The sequence below is a fragment of the Cavia porcellus genome, unplaced genomic scaffold, assembly GCF_034190915.1.
Source record: "Cavia porcellus strain 051 isolate PalLab524CR breed Dunkin Hartley unplaced genomic scaffold, mCavPor4.1 scaffold_33, whole genome shotgun sequence".
NCBI classification, from domain to species: Eukaryota; Metazoa; Chordata; class Mammalia; order Rodentia; family Caviidae; genus Cavia; species Cavia porcellus.
Window position 1 is genome coordinate 15,013,757 of NW_026947516.1, and position 25,606 is coordinate 15,039,362.

The following is a 25,606-nucleotide window of genomic DNA, read 5'->3' on the forward strand; positions in this document are numbered from 1 at the left end:
CAAGCACTGAGGACCCTAACTTTTGTGACTTTGTAACTAACAATATCATTCTCCCATCTTCAAACTGATTAAAGAAACTACTTAGTTTTTCCTCCCCTAGCTGCCTTCTATACAGTTCCCTCTGATGTTTTGGGTACACTGTATCTAGGCCATTTTCTAAAACAGAGGACTTCTGGCTTGCTCTTTTATTTTCCAGTAGGTGATGATCACAAAACAGTATTAGCCTATTGAGCCACAAATATGTCTTATTTTTCCCTTCAGTTCCTTACCTCACTTATCATAGTTTACTTTGTGTGTTTTTGTTAATTTCAGGAACCAAAAGCTCCAAGAACAAAAAAATAAAAGCATGGCTGAAGAACTTAGGAGACGGGAGCAAGATATAGAGAGCGCGCAGGAGACCTTTGAGCAAAAGCTTAAGAATGAAGTTCTAAAGTAATTGTTTGGCTTTTAAATTTTTTTCTTTGTATATGATTGCAATACATAGTGGTTACATTCACTGTAGGAAGTTGGTCAGTGTTCCTAGGGCATTTTGTTCTTTTTCCATCCCTTTCCCGCCCCCTCCACGCCCTCCATCTCTTGGTTCCCTAAGGAAGTAATACATTTGAATTAAGTTGGTGAAAATGTGCCAAAGGCTGGTGGAATAAATAACAGTAACACTTTATGGCAAAATTTAGTGTTTAAAAAAAATACCTACTCGATAGTTCTTTCCCATGAGAATTTGAGTTAGGATACTTGTAAAATACACGATGTAGAATTATACCTTTCACCCTTTCTTTTTTTATTTTTTTAAATTTATTTTATTACAATGATTATGTCTTTCACCCTTTCTTATAGCATCTCCAGTAGTTACCGAGAACCTGCAGTTTGCTTTACTTTTGAGGACACTGTATGACTTTCTTGCTCAGCTTGTATAGCTCGTGAGCTATAGAATTAGAATTGCAGTCACTTTTAGTCATCTTTTCCTCTACTGCGCTCAGACTGCCACTTAAAATGCTGATCTCTAACAGTTTACAGAGGTTGGAGTATTTGGCCCTCAATGTGTGCTTTGTATTCGAGAGTCTGCAAAGCCAAAATCAGAAGAAATGAACTAAAATTAACTGTATAAAGCAAAGGCGATATATGGAAAGGAAAATATGGACAGCTATGATTACTTGTACTTTTTTATAGTCTGAGTTTTGTGTATCAAGGGAATAATATCTCAGCACAAGGACATTACACCCATATGGGTAGCTTTTCTTGGTGGCAGCATTGCATATTGCAGTAAATAACTGTTCAGTTAATATTTCTTAAATAAATGTGTAATGAAGAGATGACTCAACCCAGCTGCCCCAGGCATTTCATAATCATTGGTCTTTTCTGCTGTCTTGCCTATAATTTGTCATTGATTATCCATTATATAGTACTTCAGAGGACTTCTTGAGGTTATTAAGTGAATTGTATTAAAAAAGGGAACAGCAGCTTTCCACCTATCAATTTTAAAATGATACATTTTCTCCACATATTTTCTGTCTACTCTTTTACTAAAGTAGGAAACACTGAAGCTCCTGTAGGTGTTAACCCTTTAGGAATGGGTATGCAAAAGTACATATTTCATTTTGTGTAGTTTTGAAGCCTGTGAACTGTTTGGATCATTTTGACATTTCCATGACCTGGGAGACCTTTTATGACTTTGGCAGGCATGAGCATTTGAACAGCAGCCATCCAAGGGTTTGTCTTTCTCTTGTCCCATCTCTGAACTAGGAGACTGACTGGTGATATCTGGTGAAAATAAGGGCAGCTTCATGCAAACGTGCTTGTGGCGTGGTCGAGCAGGATAGGATGCTGTTGCAAGCTGGCCGTCAAGATGCTTACAGCTTAAGGGCAAAAATTCTCCTGGTTGGGGCTGGGGAGATGGGGCCAGTGGATGGAAAGTGACAGCCTCATTGGTCTTGGGGTTTAGAGCCCATCCTGTGCTGGGTTAAGTTTACCTTAGTTTACTACTTTGTTCTCTGAGCCAGCTGAGTGTTGCTAAAGCAGCATTGCTTTCAGTGACCTCAGGAGAACACTCCTCATTTTGTGCAGTTGATTTCGGAGTCCCAGTTTACAGGATCAAGGCAGGGAAAGAGTTTTCTCTAACATTTTACGTTGAGAATTGAGGTCCCCAGCCTTAGTACTGAAAGACTTTCTAGTTTGTGCATTGTTGTGTTCAGGCCTTCTGTTCTATTGCCCTAGATCAACTCCTGCAATGATAGAAGTCGTTCCAACAAGATGACAAGGAACTCATTTTTAGTCATTTTGATTCTCAGGTATCAACTTGCACTAAAGGAAGAATACCTCACAAAAGCCAATAAACTGGTTGAAGAAGAAAGGAAGAATAAAGGTGATGGGGGTGGGGAGCTGTAGTTTTCAGTTCTGAAGTAACTTACTGGCTTCCTAAGTTGGATCAGTTCTCTATTTTAGAAAATGTATAGCCCTTACACTTCAGTTTTACTCTAGGATTACATTTTTTATGATTTTAATTTTACAAAATTGGAAAAAAATTATCTTTAAGGGAAACCTTCATGTTTACCATCTTGTATATTAATAAAGGCCAGTGATTTATCAGTAGTTTATCCAACTTCATTTCATTATATTTTGATAGAGACATCTGTAATTATTAAGAAGTTAGTAGCAAATTATTGCTGTATGGTACATACTACTCTTAACTACAAGAGATTTTAGTTTTGGTTTGTTTTGTTTTGTTGGGTTTTTTTGAGACAGGTCTCACTATGCAGTTCAGGCTGGCCTTGAGCTGTGTAACCCATGCTGGCCTTGAACTCATGGTATTCCTCCTGCCTCAGCTTCCTGAGTGTGGGATTACAAGTGTGCGCTACCACACTTGGTGAGACTTTAATTTTTACTTATGGGAAATTACATTTTAATTTCTCTGTCCTCTGTGCCTGAGGTTACTTATTTTGCTTTAATATATTTTTACGCTTCATGGTATTTTTACTTCACATGTAAACTCCTACACTCTCATACACACTGACCTGAGTCTATGGAGGTTGAGAAATTTTTTACTCTTTAGATACTCTACATTTTATCATTTCTCAGCCTTTTAGCTAAGATCAGGTATAGATATTTTACATTCAGTATATTTCTAGGAAATTGCCTGTAACAAGAAATTGAACTTCTGGTGGAAATTTTAGACAGATGCTTAGGAGCAAATTATATTCCCAAAGTGTAGCAGTACCTTTACCACTGTCTTACAGAAACCAGTATTCCTTTTGTGGATTAGTAGCATCACATACTCCAAAAATTATCTTTTAATGGCAGCTCTACATAGACTTGTGTTAGAGGGAGTGAAAACTACAAAATACTAACAGACCTTTGTCTTGGACAAAATTTAGACTGTTGGCCTTAGGACCATGTGCTGGAACTGGTTACAGTGTGGCACACTGGACAGTACTAACTTCATCTCACCACTGGATAGTAAGGTTTATTTCTCTTTTTTTTTGTCTTATCTCTTTTTATCGGTACCCGGGATTGAACTCATGACCACATGCTTGCAAGGCAGGCGCTTATGCCGCTGAGCTAAATCCCCAGCCCCAAGGTTTATTTCTTAACTTGCCTGCTGAATATTTGACTCAGAAAACATTTAATTGGTGAGTTCTTTGTTTCAGAAAAAGCCATACATTTGCAAGAGGAGCTCACAGCTTTTAATTCCAAAAAGGAAGAACTCAGTCAGTCTGCAAATCGTATAAAAGAACTGGAGGTAATTGTTAAGCCTATTTTTAAATAGAATTTAAGCAATACATGAAGTTGTAGTAAGTGAAAGTTCAGCACAAACTGTTAAACACAGTTTTTCTGAAGTCATCCCTTTGATCTGTTTGGATCCATTATTCTATGGCTAAGAGGTCGATGATTGAAGTTAATTCAGTAGTTCTTAATTTCAGTGGAGGAAGAGCTTTGAGTCCTAGAGTCCCATCTTTCTCCTTTTCTGCTTGTGTGCTTCTGGGTGGATTCTGTGAGCTGGGATTCTGATTTGTAGACTTGGGATATTTCCTACCATCATATGGTGGTTCAGGGAAGTGAGTGAGCTAACTTAACGTGTCTAGCTTATAGCAGATGATCAGTAAATACAAGCTTCAACACCAGCCTCTTCTCCTGTACCATTAGCAGTGGGGAAAACCTGGTATCATCGCATCACTATCTTACAACTTAAAACAAAATGAGACGTGCTTTTCACATGCTGTTATTACTTTTATTTATTAGTGTGATTGCTTTCTGAAGAATAGAGCCAAAACTTTTAAGTACTGAAAATGTATATTTGTAAGTAAAATTTACATTTTCAACCATGATGGCTTATTTAAGAACTTTGCAGGCTTCTGTATCCAAATATAAGGTATATTATACTAAGAAAAAGAAAGCACTTCACAGCGAGTTTATGGATAATATCTGTCTCACCTTTTCCTACTTTAAAAATGTATTGCCACAGTGTATGATTGTTATTGGGTCCTGCTTGCGTTTGGAAAATGGAGTGATGACTTTCATCAGAAGTACTAACTTGATAGGCATGGGTCTATAGATGCAGGTTATGAGTGTCCCTTGCCCACTTCAGCACAGATGACTTTCCTTATGGTACAGTAGTTAGGATCTGTGGTTGCAAAGAACCCGACCCCTGTCCAGTGACCATAGGAAGTTGCTGCTCAGCTTAAGGCAGCCCCCCAGCTTTCATGTTTCCAGTACCGTGATTCACATGGAAGTTTTCCTGTCTCATTTTCAGCTCGAGTTAGAGTCCATCAAAGCACAGTTGACAACAACAACCGAACAAAACCACTTGCTGAATGAGAAGCTTAAAGACATGAGTGATTATTCACAATTGAAGCAAGAGAGACTGGAGCTTCAGGCACAAAATAAATTGCTTAAACAACAACTGGAAGACAATAAAAATGAAAACTTGCGTCTCCTAAACCGTATGTCTTTTTTTTTTTTCTAATGTGAATATTTCCTTAACCTATATGAAGTCATCATTATGAAACTGCTTTGTACTTGTAAGCGAGGCCTCAGTTTCTTGCACTGGAAATGCTTGTTTTGCATAAGTAACAGTATCACCTGAAGAAGGCCCACCTTTAAGGTGCGCTGCTCTGCGGGTAGTAGCCATGCTCACCTTGCCCTCGGACCTCTGCTGGGGTTTGGCCACTAGGGAGTCCCAAGCACTTGGAGAGAGGCAGTTGAGATGGTTATCACCTCATTGTCACCCCATTTCCATATCCAGCAGCCCTGGAGCATTGTACCTGTCAGCCAACTGAGGCCGTAGTACCTGCTGGTGGCCTGTCACCAGTGCTCTCTGTACTGTGCTCACTCAGGCTCTCTACTTCTGAGAATTTCTTCTTCCTTTCACCTGCCAGGCCCAAGTGCTGCTAACAGTCTGGCTTCCTTTCTGGCCCAGGAAGTGATACACTCCTTTGTAGTTACCTTGCACATGGTACCATTCATTAAAGGGTCTTTGGGTGACCCAAATTGAGGACACCACAACACTGCCTGTTACTATCGTCGCTCAGATCGGATGAGACCTCAGGGAAGTCATCCACAGGCAGATGGCAAGAGAGTTCCTTCTAGGCCTTCTGTGAATAGTAGAGGAGAAAGGCAGGCTTGGAGGTCATTTGTGGATTTGCAAGAATTCTTTTACTTGGAGTAGGACTGAAACAGTAGCAAGCAGTGCATCAGTATGCATTAAATTCTTTTATTCTGAAACTTGTGAATCAGGATTGCTTTTAGTCCAGTTAGAAGAATTGATAGAATATTAATTGCAGGAGTACAAAGAAAGGAAATGGTTAAATTCTTTAGTTGCTTTTGTTTAATAATATAAGCAAAGTTAAGGTTGGTAATAACCAGGATTTTTCTTCTGCCTTTTTAGGCATTGCTCAGCCGGCTCCTGAACTTCTAGTTTTACAGAAGGAATTACAGAAAGCAGAAGATACTATCGCACTTAAGCATAAGGAGTTTGAAACTCATAGGCAAGCTATGCAAAAAGAGCTGCAAAATGAAGTGAGTATTTTCTGTACTCGTGCCTGTAATGTGCCAGGCCACCGAAGCTACGTAAACTTGGCACAGGTCACACCGCACAAATTATGTCTATGTTATCATCAGAAGTGACTTCCCTAAATGTGCTAAAGGATCTTTTTTGATCTGAGAAAAATTTTTCATGACTGTTTGACTTTATATTCCTAATAGTAGTAAAATTCAAAGAAAAACAAACACCTCTAAACACCCAATTTTGTGAGTGTCCAATAGTACCCACGTTAGCTTTTGTTTCTCCTTCTGAGACTTATAAATATTCACTGTCTCTTTCTGATTTCTGCCTGCCTGCCCAGAAGTAGCTATTGTTTGCTATGGAGAAGGTGGTGAAAAGCTTGTCTGTGTGTTCTGTTTCGTCTTGTTGTTTTAAGTAGAGGTCCATTGATGACTGGTGTAAAGCTTCTCAGAACTGGCAAGATGGAAAAAGAGGATAAGCACAATGAGACAGTTTCACCTTTGATGCAAGCTATGATTTGTTTTACATGGATTTGTTTTTTTCTGTATCTTTTCAGATTGAGCATTCCGCACAGCTAACGGCGCAGCTATTAGATTATGATTCTTCTGTAAAGAGGTTAAATCATCAGATTGCTGATTTAAAATTGCAACTGAAACAAACTCAGAGAGGTGTGTGACATTTTTAACCTGTAAATATCTGTATGTGTAAAGCTTCTGACACTTGTGGAAATGTAATGGCTATAATCTATTGGGCATTTAGTAACTCTTATATTAGGAGGAAAGCCATAGACATATGTATCATCCTAGAAGTAAAACTTCCTTTCTAGCTCAGAAATGCCACCTGGTCATCAGCCACATCAGTTGCCTCACAGGTGTCCCAAATAAGAGGGGTGTCGTGGTAACACAGATGTTCTCCATTTTATCCTCACATTTCCTTTTTCTTTAATTACCCTGATGACTAGACATTGGCTATGTAATAGTTTTTCTTATTCCTTAGCAGACAGATATATAAATCTGAGAGAAGCAGGTGGCTTAGCAAAAAGAACATTGCTATCCAAGTCAGAGAACCATTATTTGTCCATTTATTTGTTTTTGAGATAGGGTCTTGCTATGTAGTTCAGCAGCTGGTCTCAATCTGGCTGTGATCCTGCTGCCTCAGCTTCCTGAGTGCTGGGGTTATGGGCCTGTGCCATCACTCACACCTAGCCAAGAGAACTGTTTTTGTTTGCACCCTGATTTTGAAGTTAATTGTTTTGCCTCGGGTAGAATACTTCAACTGCCCTGGGGCTCCATTTCCTTGCTTGCAACAGGGATCCCAGTACCGACTGGGTCATACTGAACAGAGATAGATGGGTCCCAGTCTTGCTCCTGGGCTATGACAGGCACTCAGGAAACGGTTACTGCCGCTGTTTCATTACCCAGTGAAGGTGGGTGCACATCTGCCCCTTCCTGCCTTGTAAGAAGGGTATGTATACTTAGATGCTTTATTTTTCAGTTGCTTTAAAACCCAAGCAGGTACATGTTACCAGTTGTACACATCCTGGACCTCAGCCTATCTTGGTTCCGACTTGTATTCTCCTCCTCAGACCCTTGTTCCTTTGCCCTGCACTTGTTTTATTCTTTTTTCTCCTCACTTTTGCTCTTTTTTATTCCTCATTTTCTCTCAGTTGTCCTGTTAGCTTTCCCACAGCTGAAAATCACAGCGCCCCCATATGATGGCAGTAATTCCCTGTGGCTTTTGCTTCTGTGGTATAGCAGCACAGATGGGGAGCTGACCGGACACTGCCTTTGCAGAGGAGGTCCCAGCAGCTGTAGGACCTGTTGGCTGGGTGGCTTTGCCTCAGTATACCGCTGTCATCTGTAAGATGCAACAAGTGACAGAGAGTCCTGTCCTCAATGTTGCTTTCCCTTATCGGAATCATGGGCCATAGGCTGTGGACTTGGCAACAGCCCTAGGAATCCTGAAGCTGCATCGTGTAGTGAAGGAAGCCGATCACTTTGCAGTCAAATGTATGAATAGTCATGCTGGTTGGGCTAAATAAACAGATCATAAATGGCTTTAGATCAGTTCAGGTCAAGCTTTTCGACCAAATGAATTTAAATCTGGTTGGACTTTGCCACTGCTTAGTAAGTAAATGTTCAGTTACTTAGCTTACAGCTTTCGGAATTTTAAAATCACACACAGTGGATTGTGAAGTTGTATTATATAAAGGAGGGCATGTCTGAAACTGTAGCTAATGCAGACAGGTTCTCAGTAAATCTTAATAGTAGTGATTATGACTTCAGAACCTATTTACTGTGGAAGTTTTTCCTCTTTTCTTTCATTAAAAAAAAAACTGTTCTTGAGTTTTAAGTTTTATTCACCACCTTCTCTCCTTATTTGTCAAATTGTCTTTTTGTAACTTGCAGCCCTGGAGAATGAAGTGTACCGCAACACCAAGCAGTCTGTGAGTCATCAATGTGTGAATAGTTTAATGAGTGACCCGGTGGTGCCTCACTATGGGAATGGACTCAGGGGGATCCTGATCCACCCCCCGGGACAGGAGGCTATGCCAGATATCACAGGTTTCCGGAATGCAGGGAGGGAGGGCAGCTCCCCGGATTCAGACCTTGAGTTTGTTGCCAGTACCAAGGTCAAGGTGAGAGAGCTAGAACAAGAGGCTGAACGCTTGGAAAAGGCTTTCAGAAATTACCATCAAAGACTCACTCAAAACCCTGCTAAAAGCCCACCCCTGGCCAAGAATCCACTACCTTTGCATTTGCTTGGAGCTTTCAAAAGCAGCAGTTCCACTTCCCTGGGAAGACGTGTTTTCCCAGAGGATGGAATTCTCTCTGAGCAACCTCAAGTGTGTACACGTAAGGAGGACAAGTGTGATGCTGCCGAAGAAGCCATGTCGGGTAGTTCGACCTCACGGCTGCACAGGAGCACCTCCTTGAGACGCCTGTCCTCCACACCACTTCCCAAAGCCAGAAGAAGCCTTGACAATGAGCTGTATCGGGAAGGTGAGCCACTGCCTTGAAGGTCATGGGACACTGGCGGCAAGCAGATCATGTCCTCGTACTTCTGACTTGAATGCGAGTGCAGCCCGAGACAACAGAAGGGACGCACGCAGCCAAAGCCCTGGCCCCAGCAGCCCCGGCGCTCTGTCCTGCCATCTCTTGGCTGGCAGTAGTGTTGCTCCACCACACAGGGCTGCCCTGGGGTCAGTAGCCTAAAGGCTGTCAAGGGCTCGTGTTTGCTCAGCAGGTAGAGGTGCTGAGGAGCCCCAGTGGCTTTGCTCGTGCTGCTGCTTAGTGCTGCACAGCTTAGCGTTACCTCTGGAGTTTAATTCTCTCTGTGACTTCCGGGTGTCACATTTGGCTATTAGCAAGGATAGCAAAATGTATTTTAAGGCTTATAGAGCTCTTTCACAATCATATTAGTATCTTCTCTATGTCGTTCATAATATCCTTACCCTTGTTTCTTCTGTCACTTAGGTCTGAACAGGTCATGTGTTGTGTCCCCCAGCCCTTGTCCTGATGAAACGCCCCAGTTATCACCTGATGAGTCAAAGCACAGCCTCTCTGTTCATTCATTCTCCAGCCCGCCAGTGCAGAAGGCTGCGTGAGTATTGTTTTCTGATTGACTTCAGTTGTGTCTTGTCACCCACTGTCTCAGACTTTACTCCTTTGAATTTTTGAGGTGTAGTAAAGATCATGTGGCTGTATAGAATTAATAATCAGACTGTGAAATCATGTGTAATCTTTGTGTATCATCTGCATCCCCGGGGAATGTGAAATGATACTAATAACCCCTTTCCTATATCTGTGAATAGGCTCAGATTCTGAGATAAACAAATGTATAAAATTTGTCAAAAGCAAGTAAATTGAGCTTATTTTTAAAAGTTGGAACAATCTCATAAGTCATGAAAAGTCATTTTAAAAAGTGTTTTGACATTTAAATATAAGCAGATATGGTTCCAATTTGTATGTTATTGAAACAAATTCTGAAGTGCTAGTGGGCTCTAGGGTATGGCTGCTGAAGCAGAAAGGAGTGGATGTCTTTAGAGACTAGGGCAGTGGTCACCTAGGCTGTGATTTATAGGCAGGACTTGTACCCATGCTTGGTCTCCATGACAGGAAATTCTGACTCTTCGCTCTGGGCTTATGCCTGGGTACGCAAGGTTTACATGGTTCTGTACAGGGCTGGAAACTGCCATGTACCTCTTGTGGTCCTAGGGCATTTACATTGTTTTTTTTTTTTTTTTTTTTTTTTTATATTGTACTTTCCTGTATGATGAACCAAAAGGTAAAATAAGACCCACACATACAACAGATTCATGCACTTCGATGTACACTCAGGCTTGTGATGGTGTATCCTCAGCTGGTTTGTGGCGATGGTGTGTGGAAATTCTTTTTCCAAAATGTTGTGTAGTTATTGGAAAGTTAAGTCTTGTCTTAGTTACTTTTTGCTCGTCACTGAGATAAAATTCCTGATGCCCAAATTTGGGAAAGGAAAGGTTTATTTCCTACAGTTTTTGGAGGTTTCAGTTTATATTCAGTTGGTTCCAAGGCAGGGTAGCATGGCGGGGCCACAGTTAATGGTGGCTGCGAACAGCAAGGCACAAACCAGCAAGAGAGAGAGACATACCTTCTTCCTGCCATTGCATTGTATGCTGGCTCCACCCCTAGATGGGTGTAGCACTGACACCACCATCAATCCAAGCACTAGACAATAAACCAATCACAAATACACAATGCAGATGCTTGAGGCCTGGGGCCACCGACATAAACCATGACAAGTCCTTAGGAATGGCATCTGGAGATAGTACGAACTTCTTGCTGACAGAGGGGGTGCCTGTGCAGGGTGGCAGTGGTGCAGGGCCAGCTGAGTCAGCGCCCAGTAATTGCTGACGCCTCTCTGTTCTTGGGTTTTACTTTTCTTAAGACTCCACACTCATGACTATTCTTGCAATCTAGTCTTTATCAGAGACAAACAGAAGAAGACAGAAGTGAATTTCCAAATCTGGAGAAGCCAGCTTTTAAAGATAATGAGGCATTTGAACCAGCTTTTACAAGTAAGTTGAAATATAAGTACTGATTTTTATAAGTTGAAAGCACGAAAAGCTTAGTTGTCGTGAAATGTGGTATAGCTATTAGTATAAGCAAAGCTGTTACAAATGGGAACATTTGCGATAAGACCACAAATAAGAGTACATTTCCTCATTTTTCTGTCACAAAGATTTTCAGGGGTGTATCTGAGAACCCTTTATAAAAATGTTAGGATGACTCATAATTTCGTAGTTATAGCTGGGTTCATAAGTGAATCCCTGATTTACCAAGTTTGTGATTACCTTGAATTTAAAATAAGTGATGTTTCTTTATTTTCCCTTTTTACAGAATATGAAGGTGTTATTTTACTTAAACTACACTCATTCTGTTGATTGCCCAGATTTATTTTATTTTTGATTGCCCAGATTTAGAAAATCCCATCCTCGGTGAGAAAATGGAGGTGGTGGAATCCAAAGCTCAAGAGTCCAGAAACTGTTGTTCTGCCTCTGGCCCTGCCCTGGACTGTCTCACCCTGTTGCCCACTTCATAAGTGTGAAATAAGGATGTGGGGCCTATCATCTGAGGCTCTTTCCAGCTTGAGAAATCTTTGTTTTATTTTGTTTTTATGGTGCTGGGAATTAAGCTCACGGAGCACTGAGCTATACTCTCAGCAGTTTTGTTTTTTTTTTTTTTTTTTTTTTGAGATAGGGTCCTGCCAAGTTCCCAGGCTGGCCTCAGGCTGATGATACTCCTGCCTCAACCTCCTGAATAGCTAGGGTTACAGACATGAGCCACTGTGCCTGGCTGAGCAATTTTTGAATGCAGTCCCTTAGCCTTATGAATTTAATTGTCAAATCTAAAAGTATCATTTATCATTTTGACAATTAAATGAGAGAGCTTATAAATTTTATAAATTTAACCCACCAGTTAAAAGGACTGTTGAATCATTGACATTTAAATTGAATTCAAATGATTTATCAGCAAGCTAAGTGAATTCTGCTGCTGTTGGATTGATTTTTCCTGGTGGGTAATAATCCAATTTGGTAAACAGATTTGGTCCTTAAACATACTCATGCCGGGGTCATAATTGCTGTGTCTCGCTGCCAAATGGCTCTGACTTGAACATGTCACATCCCCGCTGGTGTGAACCACTGTCCTGGGACCTGTTAAAGTATAAAAATGCTTTGACTTGGGTTCCAACTGCAGCGCTACCAGCAGCACTTGGAGAAGTGACCTTACTAGCAAGTGGTAGGAAGGTGCTTAGTATCACAGAGGAGAGGGCAGGGCACCTGGTGGCTTTAGCTGGGGTTCCCTTCCCCGCCCCACATACTGCCCAGCCTTCACCTGCTGTGTCGGGAGAGACTCATGGTTGTGTGTTGTTTGCACCTCAGCAGATGCAGAGGCTTGGCCAAGGCAGTTTGAAGTGGATAGGCTCCTCCCTGCTGGTGACATGCCTCACATGGACACTGCTGCAGCTGCCACCCCCACCCCCACCCCCCACTCGTATCACAACCAATGTAAGTGTGCATTTACTCCAGCAGCTGCCACAGCCAGGTACTGAATGCTGATTTTTGTGCTCTAGAAATTATTTCAGGATTGACAGGTTACTTATAAGCATAAATTATTAAAGGCTTGGGGTTGGAGTATTGTTGGAATTAATGACATTTCCGAAGTAACCGCACAGGTAAACACATAAAGATGGTACTTGGAAAATCTCACGAGGAAAGAATTCTGGTTTAGTGTTCCAGGAAAGCAGCTTTCTAAAGTTTTGTCTGTACCTATTCAGAGCCCGACAGCCTGCCTAAGACTTTGGCAGAAGCTGAAACCATTCCACAGGCAACTTATTATCTAGGCAAATTATGGTGAGAAACGTCATTAGCAGTCAGCTCCTCTTCCATGGCTTTGATGTGATGACAGCATTTTCGTATTCTCTCTGTTTGCTTCCTTTATGGCTTAAGAAATTAGGACTAAAATTTTATATTTCAGTCTTCCCAAAAGTTGACAACATTCCACCAACTTGTCGATGGAAGGAAACTGGTCACACTTTTCCTATGTGGCCCATAGGTTTTTCTTGGTTTCTCCATAGGGCACAGAGCTGAGTGGCCACATGGCCTCCACTGACAGCTGGGTCCTTTATTCTTTGGACCAAAGCCTTCATGTGAGGAAGCATCTCCCAGTACCCCTGACACATGAGGACAGCATCATGTACTATATATACTCAGAGGCTCTTCATAGCAGTTTGTTGGTTTAAGTCGCAGAGAACATGAGAAATTACTGAAAGAAGCCATAGATTCTGAGAGCATGGGGTTGCTTTTTCTGACTCCACAAGAAATCTGCTTTGGAAAGCACCCCCATCAGCCGGAATTGATAGAGAACTTTCTCCCTGTGGGCTGCTCTCCTAGGGCAGGCATTTAGCAGGAAGCCAAACCAAGCTGCTTCTTACAGTGTCTGGGGCAGGGAGGCAAAGCGGCGCCCAAACCCTCACCAAGCCCCAGGATGGAGCTGCTGCCCCATCTGTGGGGCAGCGGCCATGGACCCAGCCTGAGGGAGGCGACTCAGTTGCACAGTAGGAGGTGGATATCCGTGAACAGTAATGCAGATGATGGTGACGCCTGTTGAGATAATTAGTAAGCGGTACTGTTATGCTTTGGTCTTTGAGAATTCTCTGACTAATTCACCTCTTCCTGTGGACACAGAAGGACATTGCAAGGCCAGAACATGGTATCTTTGAGGTGCCAGTGGGCCTACTTACCTTGGCTCTTGTGTCTCAAGAAACTTCCGTATAGCAGCCCACAGGTGCAACATACTGCCCCCCAGAGCACAGGAGCAACTCCCCCCCCCTTTTTTTGGTGCCGGGAATCAAAATCTACCTCACATTTGCCAAGCAGGCACTTATACCGCTGAGCTTAACCCCTAGCCCCCAACCTCCTTTGTTTTAATCAGCCCCAAACAGCGTTCCTGTTTTGAGATTGCTATTCCTGTAAAAGCAGTGCTGTTTGGGAGGGACCCTTCTCCACCAGCAAGGAGGCCGCTCCAGTTCTGCCTGTGGAAGTGATTCTTGGCTTCCCCTGGATCCAACAGAGTTGGGGAGAGAAGAGACCGGGTCTTTTCTCCTAGTAGCAAAACTAACTCTTTCTCACCAAGATTCAGGAGAAGGCACAGCGGAAAGCAGTGGAAGTCCTCTAGTGAAGCTGTGGTATTTTCTGCTCATTGACATTGCTCAGGTTAAAAAAAAGAGTTATGGGGCAGAACTGAAAGAGAAAGGCCAGCTTAATCATCTTTGGTGAGGTTTAATTAAAGCTTGGAGTATAGGCCCTGTTGCCAAGAGTGAGAAAGAATAGTCAAGTAATTAAAACATGGGCCTTGCCCAGAAGAGATAGAGGTGAGACCAATAAGTACATGAGGTTGGTGACAAAGCAGGGACAAGTTAACCCTGCAGGTCAGGTGTCCGAGTGCTTGTCCTTCAGAGGACCGGCATGTGAGTCCAGTATCTAGTAGCATGGCCAGATTTGTGCCAGAGACAGGAGCACAAGGCCAAGGAGCAGAGTGGCCGTGAGCTATGGGCAGGGACCAGAGTGGGCTGGGGTATGCAGACTGGTTTTGGGGCAAAGGCGGGGCACTATGCGCTGTGGGTGATTGGTTTGGGAGGCGGCAGGCTGTCAGGTCCTAGACAGCTGTGGGTTTGGGCTATGCCCAAGCAGTCACTGGACTGCAAAACCATGTCTGCCTTGTAGGAAATGCTGAGGGCTGATGTCAGTGGGTACTGGAAAGCGGAGCCTTCTGTCAGGGAAGGCATTGGCTAAGTGCTCCAGGGAAAGCCTGAGAAGGCAGGGTGGCAAGGTTGAATCTGCAAGCCCTAGTGGCCTAATGAACAAAGGGGAGAATGGACAGAGGTTTGTATTATTTTGTTTTTTTGCCCAGGCTAACCTGGAATTCAGGGGCTCATGAGTACCCCCTACCTAGGTCTCCTGAGTAGCTGGGACTACATATGTGTGCCATGCCCAACCCAGGAAGCATATGATTAAAGGAATAGCGTAATTTTAGGAATGAAGCCAGTGGCATGGGATCTTCATGTGCTGATGGCAAGAACTCATTAGAAACATAGAAGTAAGGCTAGGGTGAGAGTTTGGGACCAGAGACATAGATGTGGGAATGGCTGGGGCCCAGGGATCACTAAAACCCCAGGAAGAGCCACCATCAGTAGGGAAGTAGCAGGTAATGAATACTGACATGGTTCGGGAGCTGGAGGATTTTGGAGGCTTTCTTTTTGTTTGGAGGAGATTTGAGCATCTTTCTGGGAGAAAAAGGGCTTTAAACTGCTGTGCACATGAATAGAGGCCAGTGGCTCTAAGGGGGTCCTCAAGATGGGGCAGATGGGCATGGAATGCGGGATTTCAGGGAAAAGTAACAGGAGGACAGGCACGGCTGAAGAGGACGAAGTAACATGGCACAGTGGAGTCTTTGGTGGGGAAGGTGCCTTGTACTCATCTCGGGAAAGCCAAAGGTGACATGCAGCAGGGCTGGGGTAGGTTGGGGGCTTGAACCAGGTCCACAGTTGGGGACAATTCTGGCAGAGCATTCCTGCAAACAGAGCCTGCATCATATGGCAAACTTGATGCTGGAAGCTAGTCACCCTGTATTTTCCATCCCATTATGTGCAGGTGAGAAACAAAGTGGAGAACATCAGGAAGAAGAAAACACGTGGGCACAGCGTGTTAAAGAACAAAAGCAGAAGGAAGAACGAAGACGGAATGAATTGATAGAGGCTCTGGAAAGGGAACGGAGAGAACTGGAAAAGTTGGATCAGGAAAGGGTAAGTGACACGCTCTGAGCTGCTTTTCTCATGTCTCTGTTGGATGTGTTTGGAAGGCACCTTGGGCTCTGGGAGGTGAGCCAGTAATGTCTTGAAGCCAGAGAAGTGGTGGGTGACCGAAAAGGCATCCCTGTCCTCAAGTAGTCATACTGCAGTGGGAAGGGCTGCAGAGTGCACACTCTTTACAGGTGACACGCTGAGTGTCACATACCCTTTGCCAGAGTGTCACACACTCTGTGAGTATCATGGTAGAGGACAATTTGGGAAAGTGCTTTTGTATACACTTGTGCTCCTTAAAACAAGCCCACAGAGGGAGGGAGGGAGACCATGCTTTGGTATGGAACACCCCTTTGTAAATGTGGCTAATGAACAACCTCCTGAGGTCAGCCAGCTGTGACTAGAAGAGCCAGGGGTGGAAGTGGCCCCCAGTCAACTGTTAATTCCAGGGACACACACTGCCTTCCTCCTCCCTCTGCCCTGTGGTTCTCATTTTGCTTTCTACAACCTGGCTGTGGTCCTAGACTGATGGGACTACTCTGGCCACTGAACATGCTGATCAAGTTTCGTTTCATTTTCCATATGAATGTTCCTGAGGCCAACGAATGTCCTCCTTTGAGATGCCAAGTTGGTCTTCCTTTGATGGGAGCATGACTTCAGTTGAAATCTATAGTTCTTCAGCATGCAGGCTGTACCTAAAGGGTCAGGATTCTATTACTGTGTAATTTCTTAAAGACTGAAGAGCTTTTTTGTGTATTTCCTATTTTGGCACCCATCTCTTTAATAGAGGATGATTGAAGAATCATTGAGGATTGAGATGAAAGAAGAAAGTATTGAAGAAATGAAAGAAAAATCAGCTGTTGGTGAAAATCCTTTAGAAAAGTACATGAAACTCATCCAGCAAAAGACAGAGCAACAGGCTGCAGATAAGGTAGGTGCCTGTGCTGTGGTTAGGCCTGTGCTTTGGGAGTCAGAGGGTTGTGCAGGGCTTCCATGAGTCCTCTCCTGAAGACAGAAAGGTTTGAAAGCATAGAAAATCCATAGTTTAAAAGGAGCCATGAATCTTTTTAACTATATCATGCTCTTTCAACAAAATCTCACACATTTTGCCCAGGCAGAAGATTGAAGAGTTTTTGATTTGTCAGTTTATATAGGTTTGGGTGTTTCTTACTAAAAACAAGAAAGGAATCTGTCACTGAATAACAAGTACATTGTAAGACAAAAGTGAATTATTGGTGTTAAACTGTAGACTATATTTTGATGTGCTTGTAAAATTTCACACTGAGGTTGTATTTGAGACTCATGTTACATATATATTTCAAAAATAGTTCTTAGATAAATGAGCATTTCATAAAATTCATGTCTAACTTCCAACCCCCTCCCTTGCCCACTGTCAGAGCTCCAAAAAGACACTTCGCGAAAGCTCTCAAGGGGATACACTGCCACCTAGCGACAAGGATGAAAGGTATGCTTTCCCTAACCTGTTCCTTAGGCAACCATTGTGGCTCCTTTTGTCAGCCCAGGGAAATGGTCAAATACTTGAGGTTGCCTTTGACAAACTGGTCAGTCAGTCCAAAGTATTGACTTTAAAAAACAATCTGTTGTGATTTTAACTTGTGGGAAATTGACCCTGATGCAAATGTAAGTGAGGGCAGAAGACTCCCCACGGGAGAAATGAAAACATTATGATGATCTCAAACTTGACATGAATTTTTGTCTGATTTAGTTGTGCAGGTTTTTCTCATGAAGAACCAGATGACACTTGGTAATTACGCTAGCTGTCCAGCTTCTTACAACCATGAAGTAACCAAAGTCTAGTTGTTTCCAACATTTCTCTGTAATTGAACAAAATTCTCAATAAAAACTGTGCAGTCCAGTGTGCTTTTTATATCATTTTATTTGGGTACTGTAGCATATGAACCAAGCATAATCTAGTCAAGTGAAACCCATTCTTCAGCTATAGAATTTCCCATTCATCACATTCCAGTGAACTGTTTTCCTGCCCATTTTTTTTTTTTTCATCTTAGGTTTGGCTTATTTGAAAATTTCTCTTACTGGTCAAACTCCAGGCCTACATTTTGAAAGTGTAAGATGTGTGTTCCTCCCCTTCCCTGGAGTCAGGCTACTACTGGTAAAACAAAGGGCCTATTTCCCAGCACCTTCTTGTTTCCTGGACGGAATTTTCCCCTCTAGACCAGAGAAGGAGTACTTTTGGCATCAGCTGTGGTTTAAATGTATGTGTCTCTCCAAAATTCCTGTGTTGGAACTTAAACCCTGAGGTGACTCAGTCCTCAAGATGCCATTTTGGAAGCCAAGACCCAACTCTCCCTGAACCTGGCAGTACCCTGATCTTGGACTTCCCAGTCTCCCAAAACAGTAAGAAACGCATTTCTTTATAAATTACCCAGTCTGTTTTCTTACAGCAGCAGGAATAGATCGAGACAGCATCTTTACTGGGGAATCTTCAGTTTTCCTTTTTAGTGAGCAGATTTAAAATGTCATTTTTAAACAAGTGGGCTCCTCCCTTCTGACTTCATTCTCATCTCCTAAAATTTAAGTTTTGTAAGGCATAACTGGGAAAAAAATTGTCTTCTTTCCAAAGGTTCCTAAATTTGCTGGCAGGATTACAGTTAAGAGACTGCTTATGATTTATCGAACATTATTTACAGTTTGTTCTTAAGACTATATAATTACACAGAATGCAACTAAACAGAAGATAGTAAGCAGTGTGACAAATAGGCTAATCCAGCTCCTGCTTCTCCGCTGTCTCTAAATGAAGGGTGACGATCCAGACTCGGCACCTCATTTAGAAATGTCACTGTCAATGGTGACAAAGGCTGGTCCTTACTAAGAAAGCTCAGATGTAGCAAATCCAAATGCATAATGACACTAACAGATAAGTAGTTTTAAAACACTGGAAAGTGAAATCCTATATAACAAATTTAGCTCTGCTCATCACTGTCATATGCCCAAATAAATCTTTCATTAGACTTTTATATTTTAGGTTCAAATATGAGCCAGTGTTATATACTGCCCCTTATTAAGGCTCCCCATTGTTTCTGCCTTGCCAAAGATTAACTCTTGTGTTAACTGTGTAGGTATGTGGCCTTTATTTATTGGAGGAGCTAGTCAGAAAAATTGAGTGTTTTTCAAACATTATAATATTTTCTCAAATTGCTCTTGCTGAACAGAGATTCCTGTCAGAAATAAAACATCTAGTTCTTATAGATTAGATTTCTACACAAATGTGAAATATTGATTATGCATATTTAAGAATGACACCATACTGAGGACAGAGACAGATAGGATTTATGTATGGTAAAAAGGCAAACGAATGAAGCTATAATTTTATTTCATTACCGTTAATACATCCACAACTATTTATTTCCACCTAAATAGATCTTTAAAATAAGCATACACAAGTATTGACTATTATCTACAAATATTTATTGTAACACTTGAATAGAACTACAGGAAGCCCTTGGCACTGATAGAAAATATTGATTCACTGTTAGGTTACAAAAATTTATACATAGCAAAATTTAATGCTCTTTACATAAAAAATATTAGACTACGTCAACAAAACTTTCAAAAGTTCCTGGTAATAGCTACCAGAATTAGAAAAGTAAAATTAGGCTTTAGACACTGCCTCTTCTAGAACACTGGACTCTAACAGCACCTCCACTGCTGGAAAGAATATTTAAGTTCGTCATGCAACAGGAAAACAAAACACTATGCTACTTTAGAACACTTGTTCTACACAGAAGAGAGCTTCTCCAAATTAAGAAATCCAAGTAGGCATTTTTTTAGGCATAACTAAAAATAAAGAATCCAAATGAAATATTATACTTGATGTTCAATTTTAATAGTATCTTGATAAATGTATGCTTCCTTTCATTTGAATACATTTCTGCACATGTATATGTTTTAAAATCCAGGAAACAGCCAAACCACAAGTTAACTCTTAACGTGAATATACATAGTTAACCCTATAGTATGCAGCCCCTTTGAAAAGCAGTGATGCACCCAACAGTTATATGGATCATTTCAAAAAGAAAAACACAAAGTTTACCATCACTAATACCCAGTACCTATAGTCACTTAATGTTCTGGAACACAATGATTTAGAAGGCAAATTTCTTTTGAAAATGGCTTAAACTCAAGCAGTTTTCTTGCTGAACATCAGACATTATTATTCCAGGAAACTTAAGTTTTAGATAAGAAAAAAATACGGAATAAATACCAGCCCTAATTTATTTATGTATTCAAGTTTATAAAAGTAGGAGGTTAGAGGTCTGTGGTCAATTTGCAGTTAGGTTTTTAGATAGTTGGTATGAAACTGTAAACTCACTATTCAGACCACTTAAAAATGCTTTAGAATGGTGGTCATTTTAATAAGGTAACACTTTTTACTTAAAAATAGCTATGGAAAAAAATTCTGTGGAGGATTTTGGGGTCTGTTATAATACAAATTCTTAGAAATTTAAAGCAATACTCATTAAGGCAGAGCTGACATTTACTTCCAGAGAAGAATGATAATAACTGGATCAGTATTTTGTTAAAATGAAATCTATTATAAAATTGATTCTGGAAAGCTTAGTGAGTCAGAGCCCAGCTTCTTCAGTGGTAAGTTCAACAGAGTTGTTGTAGCTCATTTTAGCATTATTGAAAAATAGATTTCTTATTGGTTGAAGAAATTAATGGATCTTGACTGAGGGGGTGCAAATGTTTTTAAAGTCACTTGTAAGAATCCAGGTTTGATAAATGTCAGCTGTCAGAGATGGAACATACCAATTCCATTTTATTTCCTATATAGATAATGTTTGAAGACAGATGATGGCATATGTGAATTTATGGTTGCACCCTAGATGTTGGCTTGTCAATGGTCCCTACCAAGGAGTGTGACACATTCCCATCACCTACCTTGGTAGATTCGCTCTAAAAATAAGTATGTCCATGCCACAAATTTCAAAAGAATGGACAATCTTTGTCAAAGTGTTGCCTTTTAAAATGGCTAATGTGAAACCTGCAATATTTGTCCTAAAGAAAAAAGATTTACCCACTGGAAGATTTTCCTAGAGATACATCCCAGCAGCTTGAGACAGACAGTGAAGTGTTGATACATCTACATTAGTTTATTTGGTGGGATACACATCTGTACTGCAGAGCAGCTGTCTGATGATTTGTCAGAGCTGTAAATTCGTCGGCTGAAACACTCTGGCAAACATTTATGTGTAAGAATTGAGTTGTTCTTTTGACCGAGACTGGATGTCTTGCAGTTCCTGTTCTTCCTTTGCTTTGATATCGTGGTAAGCCTGCATTTTGCTTGCATCCTTTAAGTAAGCCCAGTTAGAAGACAGTATCATGAGGAAGTGGATCTGGAAAAGAAGGGTGAGCATGATGGCTAGTGAGCATGTGAGAAGGCAAAGCGAGCTGCTAGTCAGATTAGACGCACTCGGCAGGGACAGGACGGTATTAATAATACTCATGACTACTCATTCTGCTTGCGGAGGTGGCAGACGCTGAGAGCATGCTGTAACAGTATGCTTTGTATTAAAAGGCCAGAGAAAAGTTAGTACACAAGTAGAGCAAATTGGGGGGAAAATGGCCAAAGTTATTGTTAAGAAAAAGCAAAAATGAGATACAAAAGGGTGTTTTTTACCATTTTGAGGGTAATTGTAAAGACTAACACGGAAGTTGCAAAACGTGTTCTAAGTGAAGGCAGCGCAAAGATCTTTTCAGCCTGTGGATAAAAATCAATTTCCCCCAAAGGCCTAAAAGTGTGAACAGTGTTTATTTCCAGTAAATAATTTAAAAACTACATATTTAACATGGAAAAAATTAAAATGTCAAAACCAAAGTTAAGAACTATGGGGAAAGCATGCAGTCTCTATGTTAACAAAATTTTAGTAATGAAACTACGTTTTTCATTTTATTACTGCCATTATTTCACAAAATATAAAAATTCTTCTCTAGAACTTCTTTCCAGTTTATTTCCTCACATTTCCTGCAAATAAATCTACATCTCAGTTTCCTTCTATTTCATACTTCCTTCTCAACATATTTGAAACCTTCAGATCAGCACCCAATTTCTCTTACTGTTAAAATCTTTCATGCAGCTTGAAACCTAGCTACAAAAACACAGTTAACCACTCGCCAAAAGACAACAATTTAAGGTTTCCAATTTGGTAGGCTCTAAAGAAATGATTGTTAGGCCAAAAAATTATATGAAAATAAATCCTTTTTGCAGAGAACTCAAATGGGCGATGCCCCTTTTCTTCAAATTTTCATTGGATATAAGGGGACAACTGTTACTGAACCGTGCTGTCATAAAAAAAGAACCTTCAAGTTAAAATATATTTGCAAAATATTTTCTATTAAGAATGTGACAGAACAAAATCCAAATTAAAACATTTCTCTTTCATCATTGAATCTGGTAACCAAGCAAGCAAAAATAACAAAATGCAGGGGTGCCAAAGCATTAATTTTTTCATGTAGACATTCTGCTCAAAGACTCAAGAAAGTTATTGTCAAAGGATGCTCACCAACGTCAGTAAGCGAATCCTTTTCAAAATGGAGAAATGGGCAGATCTCATTATTTTGTAATTCATGTACAGTAAGTCATTTTATTCTACCATGCAAAAGGAGTTAACTGAAGCTATTTACAAATTACTGTCACAAAACTGCAGAAACCTAGACTCTGCTTTAGTCTGGAGTGTCAGTGATATTCATGCTACAGAGTAGAGCTCGCTAACGCTCCTTATTGGCCTTATGCAATTTAGAACTTAGTGCAGCAATCTTCCCGACTCTTAAACTTCAAAACCGCATAGTTATATGTAGTAGCCATCATGTAGATCAGCTGGTGGAAGAGAACAAAACAGGACAGTAAGATACAGGCAGTGAGGGTTGATGTCATGACACTTCTAAGTTTGGGCAGGGACAGGTGCCAGCTCACAGTCTATGGTGATTCTTTTTCCCCACCTGCAGTCTCAACAGATAATTTTCACACGTAGCACACACAAACTTTTCCTCATTGCACATAGACAATCTAAGTTCTTGGCTCTGCCCTCGGTAAGCTTGTTAAAAAGCCTTGGGTGTGTGTCAAGGATAATAAGACAGAGCCAGTCAGCAGCATGGGAAGATTGAAGCTCAAGGCCTTATTTCCCTTCATCTTTTCCCAGGTGCCTGATCAGCAACAATGAGTCCCCTTCCAGCCTGTTGCTCAGCCAAGAGAATGGGTCACCACTGGGAGTACATAGGCTGCTTTTCTTCAGAGGCTGTCATGGGAGGGAACGACCTAATGGTTCAAAGAACCAGGAGCGGCTCATTTCCAGGCAGCTGAGATATCCCTTTTACTCTACCGATCTTAATTGCTTTCCTTCAGATTACAAACCAAGCCCCCCTCCCCGTTTACACACATGCTCACATACAAATACATGCACATGCATGCACGAGCACACACACACACACACGGGTGTCTTTATACAGTTGATCTTATGTGCAGATTCCATTTGCCTACTTGCTAAAATACGCAACCACCAGAGCAGTGCTCAGGGAAGTTTCTCAGTTACAAATTGACCTAGGGCAAGGTGGGGGAAAGGGGGTTATACAAGCTTCTAGTCACCTAATGGCATGACTTAGGCATATTCACCCCAAGGCTGAACAAAGTGGCATTTAGCCTTCTTGGTTCAGTGCTCAGGCTATAAACAAGGGTTCTGGAGGGATATTTAGTGCCACCAGGTTGTCAATTTCTGTTGATTTTGTGATGGCTTAGGAGAGGGCAATGATATGTGTGTTAGAGAGTTATCACTCAGACCTGAGTGACAGTGCTGTTGGCTATGAATTAAATCATAATGAGCCAGAAGTATGTGCTAAATGAGGTGTCTACACTAAAACACAGGTTATGTAGTGCCAGGCTGGTGAAAATGGTGTGACCAGAGGCTCACAGGAACCCTGCCCTATATTTTCCCCAGAGGAAGTTGCTCAGTAGTCACTGTCTTGGGCTTGAAGTGACCTTATAGAATATAACTGCTGCACATAATGACATCAACTATGTATGTCTAATATATGTATGCATACATTTTCCATTTGGCAGTTAAGATTTTTTTTTTTTTTTGCAAAGAAACAGGCAATGCCTTGCATGAGCATCTGCCCATGAATGAAATCATGAAACTTAAGTGCTAAATGCAACAAGGCAATATGCTAGGCCCAGTTGACAGGTGTTGGAACCCTTTCTTCTTCCTACAGAGTCCAAATGCTATTGCCTACGATTGGTGCCAAAGGCAGCCACTAGTACTTCCTGCAAACTAGACATGCGGTAAGTTTACACAGGAGACAGTTCACCAAGACTGAGTGGCAGGACCGTTTGCTTCTGTAGGCTGGTAAAAGCTGGAAGGGAAATCTGTCATTTAGAGGCTGGGGGATGAGGAGAGCTAGACTAGGGTGGTCCCAGGGCAGTTACTCACCAGGGCAATGACGGTGGCACCAGCTCCAGCACAGGCCACAATGAACAGGTGGTAGGACATGTAGAACTAGGAAAGAACAGGGCACCAGCATAAGCATTTGCAGGGGAAGGAAATGGCCTACATGTGTTCTGGAATGTAGTCACAGCCGCCTTTGCAGCTGCGCGCTGCAAGCTTGGGCTGCATGTTGGATCACCGGTGGGTGGGGAGGCTTCAGAAATGTTCTGATGCCAACAGTATGCCCCAGACCCGTGAAATTGGAACACAAGGCCCAGGCTTGGCCATCGTGTACTGTACTGAGCCTGGATGACTGCGATGTGCAGCATGGCTCGCACCAGTCTGTGTTATAGTTGCACAGCGTGGCAAGCCACGGCGGAAGGCTGAGCATTCCTATAGTTCACTGCTTTTGGAAAGCACTGTTGGTGTTTTCTTAGTTATGCAAGTTCCCACCCATGCATTAGTAATTTTACTTTATAAACAGAAGCCCATAACTGAAGAGTATTCTAGAGTTGAGACAAGGTGTCACAACGTACTGCTAATGAATGAGAAGTAGAAATAAGGGTAGGCCATTCTTGAAATAATTAACTGTGACCTCTTATGAAAAATTTGTATATAGGAGTTGGGGATTTAGCTCAGCGGCAGAAGCACCTGCCTTGCAAGCAGGTGGTCGTGAGTTCGATCTCTGGTACCGATTAAAAAAAAATTTGTATATACACAAATCCAGGGAGATCTTTGCTGCAAAAATTACATTTTTCTGTGATACATGTTCTACTTGGAAAAGCTTTCTGAGGCAGAAATAGAAGGCTCAGTTCTCCAATTTGCAGATCTGAGCTCACTTAAATTACTGCCCAAAGGAAGAGCTTACCAGTCCCTAAGGATCCTCACTGATATGACCCTTTTTGTAGGTCAAAAATGATTGAATAGTGATGGTGACATACACTTCACAAGAGTGAACATAAACATATGGAAATGTTACGGTGAACCCTGGGGATTCGTGAGAGAGCTTTCCTTCAGAGCATTCTGGCCATCTCTGGTGCTCTTCCCAGCCAGGAGGACGCTCTTTCTCAGTCTAAGGTATGGGGGCAGCACATGTGAGCCCTGTGAGCTGTGACCGGGTTACCTCGGTAGTGTTGCAGATGTTCTCCAGGGCGGAGCCACAGATTTTTCCTGGGAAAGCATTCCAAGGGATGATACCTGCCAAGTGAATCCCAAAGTTAGTGAAAACCACAGTGCCTCACTGGGGAGATGCTGGGGATGGACAGAACCCTGTGAATTAAGCACACTAAGCACAGCGCTCTACCACTGAGCT

General features: G+C 41.7%; 2 protein-coding genes across 9 annotated transcripts in view; one reads left to right on the forward strand and one right to left on the reverse strand.

The window, feature by feature from the left end:
• Window positions 1–17,711, forward strand: part of Ofd1 (OFD1 centriole and centriolar satellite protein) — a 37,099-nt gene extending 19,388 nt beyond the window's left edge. For 2 of the 3 annotated variants that reach the window (XM_013144875.3, XM_063242761.1), the window contains 14 exons: window positions 313–432; window positions 2,286–2,359; window positions 3,642–3,733; window positions 4,745–4,934; window positions 5,879–6,009; window positions 6,552–6,663; window positions 8,404–8,997; window positions 9,472–9,598; window positions 10,954–11,051; window positions 12,417–12,542; window positions 15,687–15,838; window positions 16,623–16,766; window positions 17,233–17,300; window positions 17,562–17,711. In XM_013144875.3, the coding sequence (XP_013000329.1) occupies window positions 313–432; window positions 2,286–2,359; window positions 3,642–3,733; window positions 4,745–4,934; window positions 5,879–6,009; window positions 6,552–6,663; window positions 8,404–8,997; window positions 9,472–9,598; window positions 10,954–11,051; window positions 12,417–12,542; window positions 15,687–15,838; window positions 16,623–16,766; window positions 17,233–17,300; window positions 17,562–17,604 (2,071 nt within the window). In that variant the 3' untranslated portion in view covers window positions 17,605–17,711. The remainder of the gene's footprint in view (window positions 1–312; window positions 433–2,285; window positions 2,360–3,641; window positions 3,734–4,744; window positions 4,935–5,878; window positions 6,010–6,551; window positions 6,664–8,403; window positions 8,998–9,471; window positions 9,599–10,953; window positions 11,052–12,416; window positions 12,543–15,686; window positions 15,839–16,622; window positions 16,767–17,232; window positions 17,301–17,561) is intronic. The other variant, XM_063242760.1, reaches the window with a different exon arrangement.
• A 1,549-nt stretch (window positions 17,712–19,260) lies between these two features.
• Gpm6b (glycoprotein M6B) overlaps window positions 19,261–25,606 on the reverse strand; it is a 148,094-nt gene continuing 141,748 nt past the window's right edge. For 3 of the 6 annotated variants that reach the window (XM_063242764.1, XM_005000506.4, XM_003463044.5), the window contains 3 exons: window positions 25,418–25,491; window positions 24,301–24,366; window positions 19,261–21,213 (listed from right to left, as the gene is read on the reverse strand). In XM_063242764.1, the coding sequence (XP_063098834.1) occupies window positions 21,064–21,213; window positions 24,301–24,366; window positions 25,418–25,491 (290 nt within the window). In that variant the 3' untranslated portion in view covers window positions 19,261–21,063. Of the gene's footprint in view, window positions 22,695–24,300; window positions 24,367–25,417; window positions 25,492–25,606 lie in introns of all 6 variants that reach the window. The other 3 variants (XM_063242763.1, XM_005000507.4, XM_003463041.5) reach the window with 1 other exon arrangement.